At 47.0% G+C, this 15938-nt stretch overlaps 1 protein-coding gene across 8 annotated transcripts in view; it reads right to left on the bottom strand.

Moving 5' to 3' along the window:
• Positions 1 to 11234: 11234 nt before the first annotated feature.
• Positions 11235 to 15938, bottom strand: part of ENAH (ENAH actin regulator) — a 145285-nt gene continuing 140581 nt past the window's right edge. For all 8 annotated transcript variants that reach the window (XM_025430685.3, XM_025430687.3, XM_035718537.2 and 5 more), the window contains 2 exons: positions 14765 to 14822; positions 11235 to 14187 (listed from right to left, as the gene is read on the bottom strand). In XM_025430685.3, the coding sequence (XP_025286470.1) occupies positions 14150 to 14187; positions 14765 to 14822 (96 nt within the window). In that variant the 3' untranslated portion in view covers positions 11235 to 14149. The remainder of the gene's footprint in view (positions 14188 to 14764; positions 14823 to 15938) is intronic.

The raw sequence follows: 15938 nt of genomic DNA, 5'->3' as shown, positions 1-15938 counted from the left end.
CACTGTGGTTTTGATTCTCATCTCCCTGATGATCAGTGATGATGAACATCTTTTCATGTGTCTGTTGGCCATCTGGATGTCTTCTTTGGAGACATGTCTATTCTGATCCTCTGGAGTTGTAGGAGTTCTTTATATACTTTGGGTACTAGCCCCTCATCAGATGTATGATTTGCAAATATTTTTGCCCATTCCGTAGATTGCCTTTTTGGTTTGTTTCCTTTGCTGTGCAGAAGCTTTTTAATGTGATGTAATCCTACTTACTAACTTTTACCTTCCTTTGGTGTTGGGAATGGCTTATCAGGTAGCAATGGATGGTCTCTGCCACACTCTGCCTCCCAGCCTAGAGGCTGGACTAGACCCTGCAAGGGCTTGTAAGGAATTCAGACGCGGTTTTGGGTACAGCAGGGAGCAGGAGGGACGGACTCTGAGCTGCATGTAGTGAGGCTGCTTCCATGGCCCGTATGCAGGCAAGGGAGGAGAGAGGGCAGGGACACTATTTTAGGGGGTCCTGGGAGGAGCTGTGAGGGGCTCACGCAGCCCCAGGTAAGGAGAGCCAGCAGATGAACCACAAGGAACTGGGCCACAGGGGGAGCGTAGCCTGAGGCGATGGTCTGGAGACAGAGGTGCCACAGGTGGCAGATGGCCAGGGCATGCCCAGCCAGGGGGTGCTTGCAGGTGTTGAGCTCCAGAGGCATACCCAGCAGCCCTGGGCATGTAGGCAGAGGGCCAACCTTCCAGCACACTGAGACTGCGAGAAGCTGCTGGGAAAGGAGGGTGGCCACCCTGCATGCTCCTTGTGACTCGGCATTCAGGGCCCCTGACACCTGCTCCTAGTGCCTAGGGCCAGCCCAGACTTACTACCTTCCACCCGTGGGGTGGAACAGCAGTGACAGGGCTCTTCCACGTGGCGTGGCACCCCACTGGAACCTTCCAGCACATCTGCACTGTGTCTGCCTGCCTGCCCGTGAGGGCTTTACCTGAGAGCATCTGGCAGAGGGCTTTTGGAGGTGGTGTGTGTTGTGCCCCTGAATGCAGAGACCAAGTGGTGGTTGTCTACTCCAGTGTGTGGACGAGGCTTCCAGCCCCTGTGCACAGGTCTGTTTGACACCTGGAGGTGCTCACAGCGTGCTGTGCCCTCTCGGAGCACGGGGTACCGGCCCTGTGTGGGCAGCAGGTGTGCAGACTGTGACAGCGGCCACGTTCTCCACCATCACGTCCCCTCTGGGGCTTGCACGGCCGCTGGGACCTGAGCAGCGACTGGCGGGAGCTCATCTGGCACCTGCCCCTCTGCAGCCAGAGAGGCATGGGACACACACTGGCTGCGGCCCCAAGGGAACCACCGTGGCCACAGGCAGCCCTTCCGCTCCAAGACATGGGCAGGGTGCTTAGGAGGAAAGCTGCCCCCAGAGCTGCAGCAGCGTCAGTGGCCTAGGGCAAAGACTGGCACAACCCAGGGCATTAACCAGCCTTCTACCTGGGACTGGACTGTTCCTGGGCCAAACAAACCTACAGCAGGAGACCAGAACTTAAACCCATTATCATGTGCTGCCTTGCCACCTGGTCAAATGGGGAGGGACCTCCCCGGGGGCCAAGCCGGCCTCCCCCTGCCCCCACTGTTGGCTCTGCTCTTGATGGCAGGTGTGCAACATCTGCCCATGCTAGCAGCAAGTGGCATTGGATGTGAGTTGGCTGTTCCTACAGCTCTGGGTGGACACCCCTTCCTCCCCAGTAGGGTGCACAGGTAGCAACGACATGACTCCTATGGTTTTGGTCGCTTTTTGCCTGGGGACTGACCTCTGACAGTGCTCAGGGTCCAGCTGGGTATCAGCCACCAGGCCCACCTAACGGGATTCAGGACTCGGGAGTGCAGCACCAGCAGCTTGCATTTCCCGTCCCCACGGTGGGGGGTGAGATGTGCCTCTGCCGATTGCCCTGCAGCACACCCAGGGGCCGCCAACGCCACCAAGAAGCCAGGGGTCTGCGCTCCCCAAGGGGCCAGCCCTTTCTGCTTTCCCTCTGAAAGCTTAAAACCAACTTCAGGGGACACCTGGGTGGCTCAGGGGTTGAGCATCTGCCTTTGGCCCAGGATCCTGGGATCAAGTCCCACATCAGGCTCCCCGCAGGGAGCCTGCTTCTCCCTCTGCCTATGGCTCTGCCTCTCTCTGTGTCTCTCATGAATAAATAAATAAAATCTTAAAAAAAACCCAACCATCTTCAATTGGTTATATTTGTTTTCCACATAGGGCCTGCATGTGTGCACAGATGCCAAGCCAGATACTGCTGTGGTTCCTGTGGACAGGGGTTGTGCCACACATTGTTATATCTTCTGGAAACTTCGCACAGTGCTAGAAACTCAAGATATTCTTTCAAACATCAGAATCAATCTCTCTCTCTCTCAAGGGCCTCTGAACCTCTGCAGGAACCACCCCCCTGTGGCATGTGCTGGGGCTTCAGTGGGGGAAGCGTACGTCCTCTCCAATTCTTTCCCACGGTTCAGGCGCTGCCTCTCACTCCCTCCCAGCCTGCCTCCGCTCCTGACTTTGACCCCCAACCTCACCCCCCAGCCCTGCTGGCTGCTGGGCGTCAGGAGCGCCTTCCCTAGGTTGCCTGCTTTGCCTCAGAGCCCAGCTCATGCATGGACGAGGATGGGACCTCTCCAGCCGCTCCAGGCAGATGATGACGTATGAATCACAGGTGCACCATGACTTCTACTTTGTAACTTAGGCAGACGTAGCTCACCAGGGCCCCCCACCCCTCTCCACTGCACACACCACACACACAGGTGCTGGAGCGTGTTTCAGAGGCAGCTGGTCAACTCTTCTTCCTCTTCCATCTTATAGTTGGGACAGAAGGCTGGCAGGCTAAAGCATCAGGAGTCGGTCCCCTCCCAGAATGTGGCCCCTTGCAGCGCTGTGTTCTCACCTGCTGAAGCTCCAGGGCATGTGTGCTGGGTCTTACTGTGGCAAGAGAACTGGGACAGAGCCTCCGTTGGGCAAAGGGGCCGCCTTGAGCTCACCTGCATTTGCAAATCAGCTGGACCTGGCTCCCATCCCGCAGGCTCAGAGCTTCCTCTGCTGGAGGCCGAGACATACAGGGCAGTCCCCGCAGGACTCCCAATGGGACGAGCTGCCCCTGGGGACCCTGGGCACATACTTGACCTAGCAGTGCTGCTCCCAGTCAGACACCCAGAGGTGCAACCATAGGTTCAGCAGACACACGCAGGAATACTCAGGGCATGGCACCCATGAGAGTCTCGAGCTGGGGGCTGCTCCATCACACACAGAATATGGAGGGAAAGAAACCAGCGCAGAAAAAAGCACCATTCCGCTTACATAGAGCACAGTGCAGTCAGGAAAGGGTTTATGCTGGGCTTGGCCCATGGCCGAAGGGAGCATGTGGGGGCTGCTGGGGTGGTGATATCATTTCCTGAGCTGGGTGCTGGTCAAGTGGAAGTGTTTAGTCGGCCAGGTAGGTGAGCTGTATGTGTATGTGCACTTGTCTTTACTTAGATTAAAAAAAAAAAAAAAAAAAAAAAAAACTAAACCAACTTGCTGGAGACTCCTGGCAGCATCCCGCTTCCGGGGCTGGGTGCCTTGTCAGGGGAGTGGTTCTTTTCAGCCAGTTGACAGGCAGCAGACTTGACCTTGGGCTCTACTGTGTGCCCGTACCTACGGAGGCTGAACACAGGCACCTGCTCTGACCCCACAGTTCTCCCCAGCCACGCACCCAGAAATGCAACCCCATGCTCCCATGTGGGGCCTGCCGCTGCCATGGATGTCAGAAAGACCCCTCACTCGAGTTCTGGGACACCAAGTATCATGGTTAGCCTGGCCTCCACAGCTGCGCACCTCTCAGCACAGAACAACCTTGAAGCTAGAGCAAGGCCTCTGAATTCCCACTGAACCTTCCAGCTGAGAACAGAAGCACTCAACACTAGTCCCAATGTCCAGGGCACGCTCTGTGGGGGCTAGCTTCACCTGGCATGGCTCTCGGCCACCCCGGGGTATTCTGTGGTCATGACCGCCAGCCCAGCATCCCAGAATACCATGTCATAAGCAGCTCCAGGATGGTGCCTTTCTTGGGACCAAGGGGCTGGCAAATGTTTCCATGGTACTGACTCTTGCAAGAGGCGCCCTGTGTCTAACAACAGGATTTAGCCTGAAACGAAGCATTGAAGAATGCAGGAGGCAGAGGGCACCCTTCTCTCCACATCGGCTCCCTTCCTCCCAACCTCAGGGGACTTCTCAGGCATCGGACCCAGGGAGGAGAGCTCAGGAATTTCAGCTTAGAGATGAGGCTGCGGGGAAAGGAAGAGGAAGTTGCACTACTCGGTCTGCAGAGAGGCCTGCACCTTCTCTCGCACCTTCTCTCGTTTGCCTAACTTCAGGAACGACGATGTTGTGCAGATGTGAAGCCACCAAATGGTCACATCCTTTACACCACTGTCCCTGCGAGCTCTATGTTAACCAGACCCAGATACCCTCGGCTGGAAGGCATTGCCTGAGCATATTCCACACGGATTCCTCATTAATGACACGGCGTCTTGTTTGTGCCTTCGGGTTCTAAGCTCACGGCACTGAGGGACCCTGCAGTGGTCCCACTCTCAGATCACATACTGACGCAGTTGACAGTAAAGAGCACAGGGCATCCAGGAGGCCTGGAGGAGCAGGGGGTGTGCACAGCCACTCACTAACTCGACAGGCTCCCTCCAAGTCTGAGCTATGGCCCAGGATGTCTCCAGCCCAGACAGCACTGAGATCCCTGGAGCGGTGGAGCATGGAGGGAGGGGCGGCACTTGTCAGGCAGGCTGACACCCTCCCAATAGTGGGGTCACATGTGGAAGGGGTGCCCAGAGAAAGCTCTTAAAGCTTTCAGAATTAAGTGTATTAAAAAAAAAAAAAAAAAAACTTGACAGAGAATGTGCACATGCAAGTAAGGGGAGGAGCAGAGGTAGAAGCAGACCCCCAGCTGAGCAGGGAGCCCACCTGAGGGCTTGATCTCAGGACTCTGGGATCACAACCCAAGACGAAGGCAGACACTTCACTGCCTCAGCACCCTCCCCCCCGCCAGGTGCCCCAGAACTGAGTGCATTCTAATGTCAGAACCACCACCAGTAAAGCGGTGAGCAAAACTTTCTCATGCTGTCTTTGGAAAACTGGTCCGTCCCAACTATAAGAGCAACCAGTACAATGAACACCTTTGAATTAAGTATCTCATCCTTTTATTTCAAAAGAAGAAAGGACACCAAGAAGCAGAAGGGTGAATGGTTAGAAAAGCAAAGCTGCAGAGGAAAGATGGGCGAGAAGTGGATCAGATCCCAGTGACGTGGTGGCCGGATGCTGTGAACCTCCATCCAGGTCCTGGACTTCAGCAGGCTCGCTGGGCCCCTCTTCTGGGACATTCTAGATGTGTCATACAGCTACCTGTAGGGCATCATGCCGCGTGCAGGCGCTGCTCCTGCCTGCCAGATCCTTCCTTGGGTCCTCTCCATTCACTCCTGCTTGAGGCTCTGACAAAATACCGGGTGCCACCGTATGCTCCCTGCCCTGCTGCCCTGCTCTGTGTCTCAGCTTCTCTTTCACTCCCCTTCATGAAGGGGGAGGCCAAGCTCAGAGGGTAATGCTTCCTGACAGTAAGACCCCCTCTTGTCTGGATTTGCTGATGATTTGACCAAAGCAGTAATTGATACTTTGTTGCTTTAAGACAAGTTGCTACGTTTCCTCGGCTCCTGAAATTGGGCTTGGCCTGTAACTCAGAACTTCCATGAGATGAGACCGTGAGATCTGTCTGCACATCAAATACAGCCCTGTGTGTGTTTAAATCAACGCATGTTGTGAAGCATGATTTCCGTCCCTGCCACTGCAGGAGACTCACTCCCAGATTGGAAGGCCCTCATTACACAGGCTCCATGTGTTTACATCTTTTGCAAACAGCACTGCATAATCTGAGGGCACAAGCACACATTTCTGGTTTTAAAATCTGTAGTGAAGCAACATAACATGAGAGACTAACCCATCTGGACCATAAGGAAGTCACCTTTACATTGTATCTATTGTACTACTCTAATGAATGCTTTTGGCCCATCTACCGGGTAGGTCTGGGAGGGAAAACGTATTTAACATTCCAAATCTCATAATGGAAATAGTGGAGGTTGTCCTCTAGCCAGAAAGCAATTCACTGCCTCCCCTCCCCACCAAGAAACAAAATACAAAGCACCAAGCCAGTCACTCAGATCGCACTCTCACACCCAAGGGGTCAGCAAGAAGCACAGTGGAGCTGATTTCTGTTCAGGTCATATAAAGGAGGGTAAGCTTTGCACCAGTACTGAGAGCTGAGAGGGCCCCCTCTGCTCACAGCACAGGCCACGGGTCCTAACACACCCACGCTCCACACCCAGCTACAGACTAGAGGTTTTCAGCGAGTTTCTATAATTACAGACTGAGGGGAGGCTTCCTCATTCAGCCTTATCAAGAAAAAAAAATATTCTATGAAAATATGTAAATACTGTAATTGAGTTTGGGATATTTTACATCAACTACAGATGGCTCAAGATAGAATTTTCTTTCTAGCTCATTCACTTTTGTTAGAAACACTTCATTTTCCCAAAAAAGAAACACTCATAAAACGAAAAGCATATCTTACTAACAAAAAAAAGAATTCCAGAACACATGCATCCCACCTAGAACTAAGCTAAAAGAATGTCTACATAACAGGGCTCACCTTTGTTTTTTTTTTTTTTTTTTGGTTTTTTTTTAGGGCTCACCTTTGTAATCCCAAACTGTCCAGGTCAACCTCTGGCTTTGTGCTAATGAACTTCACCTTGTCAAGGTCAACTGACCTTCACCTTTTCAAGGCCAACAAAGGATGCAGGACAACACTACCTCGAACAGTCAAGAAACCACTGGATTAAAATGAGCAGCTGGCAAGTAGCTGCAACCGTGTGCTTCCCTTGCTGCATCAAGAGCAGGGCACAGGCAACGTCAACATAAGTGCATTCCTCCCCAAGAAACAGGAAGGGGCTGCTTCACCCCATGTGGCCGAGTCTGTTCACTGAAGCAGCTCCTAGGTGGAAAGTCACAAGGATGTCCTGTCGTCGACCATCTCCTGAGATCCCACGGCACCATGCCACCTGGTCTTTGTGAAGAGCAGTATGAGCTCTAGGGTTCAGGGCTGGGACCAGGACACACAAATGCTGTGAAGAGGACACTCGGCATCCCCTCAGGCACCACCAGCCTTATGTGACAGCACTGACCCCAACGATCACCTCACCGATTTTTCCTTATTGTTCCACCTATGATGGGTGTTTCTCGGTGATTAGGGTCTAAGATTTAGAACACTTAAAATGTGTGCTGAAGATCAGAGAAAAAAGTCAGGGTTTTCCTTTCTGCTGGATAAAAAAAAATTAAGCAACCAACCAGTGGCCACAGAAGAAACGTGGAAGCAGAAGCAACCTGTGAGGCCCAGAGGGAGAGGGCCTGGATGGCAGCCTCATGGCCACGAGCAGAGCCCAAAGGGCCCCACCTGCAGGCAGGATGATGGCAGCGACACAGGAGCACTGGGCATTACACACCGCTCCCTTCCAGAGACGGCACTAAGCCCAGTGTCACCACCAGCAGCTGACACTACCTACGGCAAGGCACGATCCAGGGAAGGCACTGGCACGGGACCACCACCTGCCCCACCTGGTAGTAAGTAGAAAGAACAATGACAGGCTTTAGTACGGCACTTTGCTAAGTATCTAAACCCTTCCAGCACCTTTCTCGGGGAAATTCTCCTCCCTGAAGATCCTGGAGACCATGTCCATGCCTCCCACAGAGCCTCCCAGGGCTGCTCTGGACGCTCCATCCCTTTCTCACTGGTCTGGCCTGACCAGCATCAGCACGGCGGCTGGCCAGCTCTGCGGAGGCAGTCTACCTGGAGCACAGATGCCGCCAGACTCGAGCATGTGTGGGGCCAGGGAAACTCGGGAGCTCTCGTGCCTTTTGCCGGGGCAGGCAGGATAGACCATGTGCGCCCCCCAGTGCACACTGTGTGTGTGTGTGTGTGTGTGTGTGTGTGTGTGTGTGGAGGGGGGTAATGTAAATCCTAGGTTATTTCTCACCTAAAATGTAACGAAGCAAATTGAAAGATGTTTAAAAATGCCTTTAATGTTTAAAAAAAAGAGACAATTTCCATAGGTGTGATTCAGGGCATGGAATGTTAGTAGTTTTAGGAACCAATGTTAATAACCCACCTGTGGCACGCATGTCCCATGGTTGCAACAGTGTGTGCTCAGAGTGTTAGCCAAAAACGTCTTTTCCTGGCCTTTTCCAACCAGAACACATTCTTGTGCCTGCTGGAGAATTAAATACCCCTCAGTGTAGATTTCTCCTCCTCCAAACATCCTTTCTCACGTAGTCCAAAGGACCAGCAGTGCGCTTTTCTGCACATTCCCCACGACTTACTGGAAGGAAGGATTTCCTAACCACCACTTAGGAAAATGAACCAACCCACAGGACATTATTCGCTACGTTAGTGTTTTCTTCATGGGTTTAAAAAATTTTACCTACTGGAAAGAAATCATTCTTGGAAGCTAAGAGGAAAGAGTTAAATTTACACATGAGGAACGTGGAGGTTGTTGTCTGCATACAGATTTTTCATTTACGGTATAAATACAAACTTAGTCCTCTGAATAAACCGTTACTGAAAAGGAAAAGTTGTGTTCTCTCGCATCTAGTGGCCGGTGCCTTCAGTTTAGGGAGTTTCTGAGCAGCACTCACCTACAATCATTCAAAGGAAAAATCTATTTTTTTCTCTGTCTTCACATATATGATTTCTTCAAATTTTTAATTTTAAAAAAAATTTAAAATTAATTTATTCATGAGAGATACAGAGAGAGGAAGAGACACAGGCAAAGGGAGAAGCTGGCTCCATGCAGGGAGCCCGATGTGGGACTTGATCCGGGGACTCCAGGATCACGCCTTGAGCTGAAGGCAGATGCTTAACCACTGAACCACCCATGCGTCCCTGATTTCTTCAAATTTAACACGATTAACGAATAAATGTGGCAGTCATTCCTTTATACCCTATGACCAAGTCACTGATTTGCCCTCTCGTAAAAACTTGCTTTATAAAGAACTATTTAGGAAGGCAAGTACATTCAGTTTGTACTTGAGCAGTGTTTAAATGGGTGTCCATCAAGGAAGACCCCAGATGCCCCTCAGGTGAACACAGTGTGGCTGCTCAGGTAGGAGGTGCTGAACACTCCCGCCACCCTCCATTTACTGTGGTAGCCTTTTCTTTGCAACCTTAGACTTAAGTTGAAGGCTTCACTTTTCTAATATCACCAGGATATAAAAATCTCTTTGATTCTCAAAAACTATACAGAGACAACATAATGGGGACACGGGAAGCCCATGGCCCACCTGGATGTTGGGACCTGAGAGGCTGCAGCATGGGTCCCACCGGCAGTGCTCCATCAGGTAAACATCCTTCCCTGGAGGGCTGCCCGCTTGAGCATCTTCATCAAATGTGCTGAGACGCCAGAGAAAGCTACTCTTGAAAGTCAGCGTTCTTCACGATGTCTTCTTGTAGCTGCAGGCACCTAAAGCAATTCTGTTCACTCAGATTCACAGGTCCTTACACGTGCTTCAAGTTCTGACAACTTCAGAAGCACCCAAGTATAAACACTAAACAGCTTTTCAGTGACAAGTTAGAGATATTAAGCATCAATGCTTTTGATGCACTCTGGGGACTCCTTTCTCATCCCTCAGAGTTCTGAGGTGATGTACAGACACACATTCATCTTTCTAGTAATAACAAAAATGGCATACAACAGGTTTGGGGTTTTGAAGTAAACGTCTTTAGGAAACGGGATGATAGGAAAGTGACAAAAAGGCCCCTGGAGAGTTCTTTCACACAGTACACTTTACGTGATGCCATTTTCATGCTACCAATTCACAGACTTTTTAGATTTTTTTTATTTGTGAGAGTGAATGAAAGTGAGTGAGCATGGGCACAGGGAGAAGCAGGTTCCTCTTGGAGCAGGGCCTGAGCCCGGACCCCGGGATTATGACTCGAGTAGAAAGCAGATGACCGAGCCAACCAACTGAGCACCCAGGACCCCAATGGACAGATTCAAAGGTGACAGGGTTATGAAGTTATGATGCAACATTCCTTTGTAAACTGTGCTCCATAGGATATTGCTTAGAATCGAGCCCAACTCTTCACAATAGCATTGAAAGTATATACACATCTTAGGTGACATAGAAGTTGTGGCTAGGCGAATTGAAAAGGTAACTTAATTCACTTTTTTCTTTTTTAAAGGTTTTATTTACTTATTAAGAGTATGGGGGCAGGAGCAGAGGAAGAAAGCAGCTCCATGCTGAGCCGAGAGTCTGACATGGGGCTCTCTGCCACAACCCGGAGATCATGACCTGAGCTGAAGTCAAGAGTTGGATGCTTAACTGAGTCACCCAGGTGCCCAATGTTGCTTAATTCACTTCTGAATGGGAAGCGACTTCTAGTTTGTAGTTGAGCATTGTGATTTATACATGAAGGGAAGAGCCTGAGACGGTTGGCATTTTTTGAACTGTGGCCAGTGACATGGCTGCAGGCACCAGTGAATGACAGGGATACACTGTCAAAAGAAGTGGAGAGGATGGGAGGAACCGGGGTCAGGGTGACTGGGGTGTGGTGAAAGAGGAAAGACAAGTGTTAATGTACCTCTAATGAAGACATCAGAATTTCACAATGGACTCCAAATCAGTACTGGGTGAAGTCAGATAAAAAGTGTCCCTGCTCACACAAAGGCTTCGGGAAATCGGCACACTAAACACTACAGATCAGACTTTACTATGCTTAAAATTCACTGCTTGCTAAGGCTCTTTCCCTCGTAGACTACATAAAGGGAAATAGTAATTGCATGAGTTTTGCTAGTACCTATGTTATAGAACAAAACTGTAAAATTAAACCTTTGTCCCTCTCTTGACGAGAAGAGTAACCCACTGCACTGAGGCTGGCCGAGGGGACACAAAACAGTCATTTCAAACAAACAGTAGACACATAATCACCTCTTCCCTTTCTCTGCATTACTCAGTATTTTTAAGGAAATCTTGAAGGAACAGTGAAGAGCTGTGTAAACTTTAGATTGTGAAGTCAAGGGCTTTTGTGTGGGCTTTTCACATTCAGTAGAACTTATTTTAGAACCGACAGATTATTTCATAGTGTCATCTAAGTGTCACAAACAAGCAACATGTATATACTGCAAGTTTATTTTCAATCACACAAACGAAGTTAGCGTGTAGGAAATTTAAATGAAACAGTATGGTAAAAATAGCAAGAGAACCGAAAAATCTAAAAAGGAAGCACACCTAAAGCATGGGAATCCAACATTCATTAGTGTTTCATCTTCAGTTCTGATTGACACGTGATGCTTGCAAATTTTGAACCAACTGTGAAACCATGATGACTATTCTGGAGAGATTTCAGCACCGGCATTAAGATTTGTACATTCAGTGGGTTTGCAATGGACTGTTGGCCATTTACATAGCGTATAGGACAGATTTGTCACGGGTCAGATCACAGTGTTGAGGAAAGAAGTGCCTTCCTGTAACCAGAAAGGACCCCCTGAACTGCACTCAGCTTCAGACACCCAGCATACAAGAGCAGGAACACCATCGTCATGATGGGTTCCAAGGAACATCACTTCCATAAAGGAGAGTAACTGAAGCTTCTGCTTCCCATTTTAATTACTGAAATCTCTAACAATGACAAAACTGTCACATAGGACAGTAAATGTGTACAGTGACTGAATCAAACTTCTTGGAAGAACAGTTAGCAATCTGGGAAAACGCAAACTGATGGAACACGATGTGACCCAGCACTGGTTCTGTCCTGTTACACAGACATCCCGTGAGGATCAGACCAAGGCACGAGACATTTAGTGCATAAACCAGTTCCTTTTGAAGATCTAGTGTTTTGCTGTAGTCTTTTATCTGACTTTGGACCACTTGTACCCAGCATTCTATCCTACTAGAGACTAACTTCACCGACAAAATCAAGTGATTTCTCACCAGATTTATAGGGGACTTAAAACACTTATACCATCAAAGTGTTTGCATAACCAAAAGTACAATAATAAAGATCAAAAGTGCCTCCTATTTCTTTTAGAAGACGCTACTTTAGAGGCTTGCTGCCGCTTGAATGCCTTTCCTACTCCTAACAATGAACAGTTGATAGAAAACAGAACTGTAGACTTGAATTATGATCGCTCATCCATCACAGATTAATTCTAAAACTGAAGTCTCTACAGAAACAGGAACTATTTTAACAAGGAAAACAATTCCCTCACTCAAATCTTTTTGAATGATAAACTGCAATCAACAAGCTGTCTGACCAACTGAGGTTACAAAATCTAGAAAGCAGATGAAAATGGATTACTTCTTCAAAATTTTAGTAAAACTTCAGATAATCAAAGATTTCAAAGTAAATATGGCACATACCAAGCAGAAATCAAGATGGAGAGCCTGGAGAATTTTTAATGTCCTAAATTAAAAAAAAAAAACAAAAAAAAACTATCCTTGCAACATACAGATTTTCTTCCCTGTTTTAATCTTCACAAGTTTCCGGGGTGGGGTGGGGCGTGGATTACACACTGCATGTGTGTACACAACACGCACACACACCCAGACCCATGTGGGGGTGAGTGGAGGATCTAGTTCCTTCTTCCCACCACCTGAGTCTTGCTCCATCATGACAAGAAAACCAAGCAGAGCCCCTCGCTGGTCCCCTCTGCCACGTGATGTCTGTGACTTCAGTTGCTGCTGACATCACTACTTCATGTGTTTCCATGTAACAAAATTCAAAAGCAGCTTCCTGGTCAGGAACACGTACCTGAACACCTGTCCAACTGCAGGGCACCTAGGTAGTAATAACTGCCAAATTCAGGGATCAAATTTTCGAGTTCCACAGTACAATGTAATCCATGTGAAGCTCAGAATCATGTTTCAGACCACTGAAATTACTGAAGTTAAAATACGAACAGCTGAAGACATGATGTAAAAGATTGAGTACTTGGTTCTGCTAACATATTTACCAATTAAAGTCACAAAATATTCCTCATTATTATTCATGCAGGTAATTGAGAAAAAAAGACAGTGCAGAAATTAACTTTAAAAGAAAAATTATTCCTTCCCTTCCTCCCACCCCCTATATTCTACAAAATGTTTTCCCTGGGACCAGGCCTTGAAAAGGCCACTACGTATTAGTGTGACATGCATTACTGTCTGCAATTAAAAAAGCTAATTTTGTGGTGGTTGTAATTACATTATAAAAATGTCCACATGCATAAATCTAAAAAAGGTTGAAAACCTACAATAAGTCTACAATATATTGTTTTACATTTGACCACTGGTGTGTGTTATGTAGGAGTCATAGATTTGGTAAAGCATTTTAACAATTTAGGAAGGCATCTAAATCTTTAAATTCTGGATGAATTTTACGTTTTAATCTACAAAATTGCATGAAGGCTAACTCGAGAGACTTCCTATCATTCTAAAATTCCTCAAGCCAGACAACTCATTTTTAGGACACTTTCTTATAAATATCACCCTTTGAAAGCACATACAATTCCATTTGTTCCACATTTTATGATCTTAACCTACACAGGGCTGATCTCCATTACTCACGGAATATCAAATGTGATAGGAAGACAAACCTGAGAGAAACATTTACAATAGTGTAACTTGCTAAATTCTTCATCAGCACTCTCTGAAAACAAACTTCTTAAGCCTTTCTCCTCTTTATTTTAGCAATGGATTGTGAAAAACGTGCGGTTTTGTCTTGACATGAAAATATTTCAAAGCACGGCGATCTTGCCTGATGGGTTTAGTATTTTCTGCATTAATTGTTAAATAGGAACTCTCATCCAACTCTTCCATCCTGTTGAAAAGGTCAGAAAAAAGCAGCAAACTGGGAGGGAAATAGCTTATCGCCAGAGTAATAGCGTCTGAAGGCTTGCAAGTATGTTGGTTTTCCTCCTTCCAACTATTTGTCTCCACTTTCTTCTCACAGCTCACAAAATGTAGGGGTTTGTTGTTAATGGCTGTTGTTCACAGGGGTCTTTCTTCTTTCTCCAGACTAAAGTCCTATTTCTCCTTGGTTTGTTTCTCTACGCAGAATTGGACTTGCTCAGTTCTTGCCTGATCGCTGGGTAGGAAAAGGAAACATAGTTCTAGTAAATACAATGATAAAGTAAAATCAGCAAGTGATTCACTCCTAAGAAATCTTAGTGATTGTCTTCAAACTCCCAGTAATAAAAAAAAATGAGCTGACCCTGCATCTTCTGCTGCATGGACTTTGTTTTCTTAACACAAAGAAGTACTAATATATATATATATGTACACAATACATATACTTAACTCATTTGCGTTCTTCCTTTTGTGCACAAAATGAGAACAAAGACTCTGTGGCCTCAGGACAAGAGAGTAGTAGGGTGGGACATGAGGAGAGGCAATCCAGAGACAAGTCTATTTGCCTGGATTTCCATCTGAAGCTACTCAAACCCTGGTACGTAGGGACCTTGTTTATCACTATTCTTACAAATAACTTCCATTGTAGGCAGGAGAGGGCTCCTTCCTGACATCCTAAGCCAAGTGAAGGACAGGATACTATGCAAAAGTAACTGCTTTATGCCTTGAGTAAGAAACTGGTTATTTATGTGCATTTCCTTAAAAATGGATATTCTTAAACACTACAAAGGCAGCAAATCTGCTTATATACTCACCATCAATGAGCTCTTCTTTTAGCTTTGTTAATTCTTTTCTCATTTCATCTAAAATGTCCTAAAGTATTAGAAAGAAAAACATCAGGAATATAGGGGAAAAATTAATGCTACAAATATTGCTCATATAAAATTTTAAGAATATAAAATATGAAAAACTAATGTAAAACATAAAACTAAAAATAATTCTGCCATCCAGTGAAAGGATTCAGATAACTTCTAGAAAAGATAATAAATAGCTCTGCTTTTAACCTCATTTTCTGGAAGGAGTCTGAAAGGTGGTGCAAAATGAAACTTCCAAGGAACAAGAGAAGTAAACTAGATAAGCAGATCCTGGTCAATCTGCGATCTGGAAGTATGGAATTCCACATCTGCCCAACTATGCTTCAAGGAATCGAAGATTCCCCTGGAGCTGCAAGGGTGGATTGGGGCCTGCTGGACCTACATGGTATGATATGGCAAGCACCAGTCACACGTAGTCACCTGAGCACCTGGTGACTGGCCACATCTGGGTGACTGGCCACATCTGTGGCCAGTATAAAATGAGATGCACTGTCAGTGTAAAACATACACCTGATTTCAAAGATTTAGTGTGAGGAAAATAATGTGTAATAATTACAGATTATTACACATTATAATTATATAATGGGATTATATACTGAAATATTGTTTTAGTTATATTAGGTTAAATAAAATGTATTAAAATGAATTTCACCTACTTCTCTTATTTATATGGCTACTAGAAATTTTAAAGTACTTGTGTGATCCCTATTTGTATTTTTTTAAACATTTTATTTATGAGAGAGAGACAGAGAGGCAGACACACAGGCAGAGGGAGAAGCAGGTTCCCTGTGGGGAGCCCAATGTGGGACTCCATCCCAAGACCCCGGGATTATGACCTGAGCCAAAGGCAGACCCTCAACCACTGAGCCACCCAGGTGCCCCCCTATTTGTATTTTAACAATATTGCTCTAGATGCTCCTTCCTCCATGAAAACCACTCTTTCAAATATTCTGCAAAATCTGTATTTATAAGTTCACTCTGAAATAAAGGACAACCCCTTCCCCAAATTTAAAAAAATTACTAAGGACAGGGGCTCCTGGGTGGCTAAGTCATTTGAGCGTCTGACTCCTGATTTCAGCTTGGGTTCCAGTCTCAGGGCCCACGCTGGGCATGG

The sequence above is a fragment of the Canis lupus genome, chromosome 7 (assembly GCF_003254725.2).
Source record: "Canis lupus dingo isolate Sandy chromosome 7, ASM325472v2, whole genome shotgun sequence".
Lineage (NCBI taxonomy): Eukaryota > Metazoa > Chordata > Mammalia > Carnivora > Canidae > Canis > Canis lupus.
The sequence above is the reverse complement of the archived record's forward strand: the minus strand, read 5'-3'. Positions and strand labels throughout refer to the sequence as shown.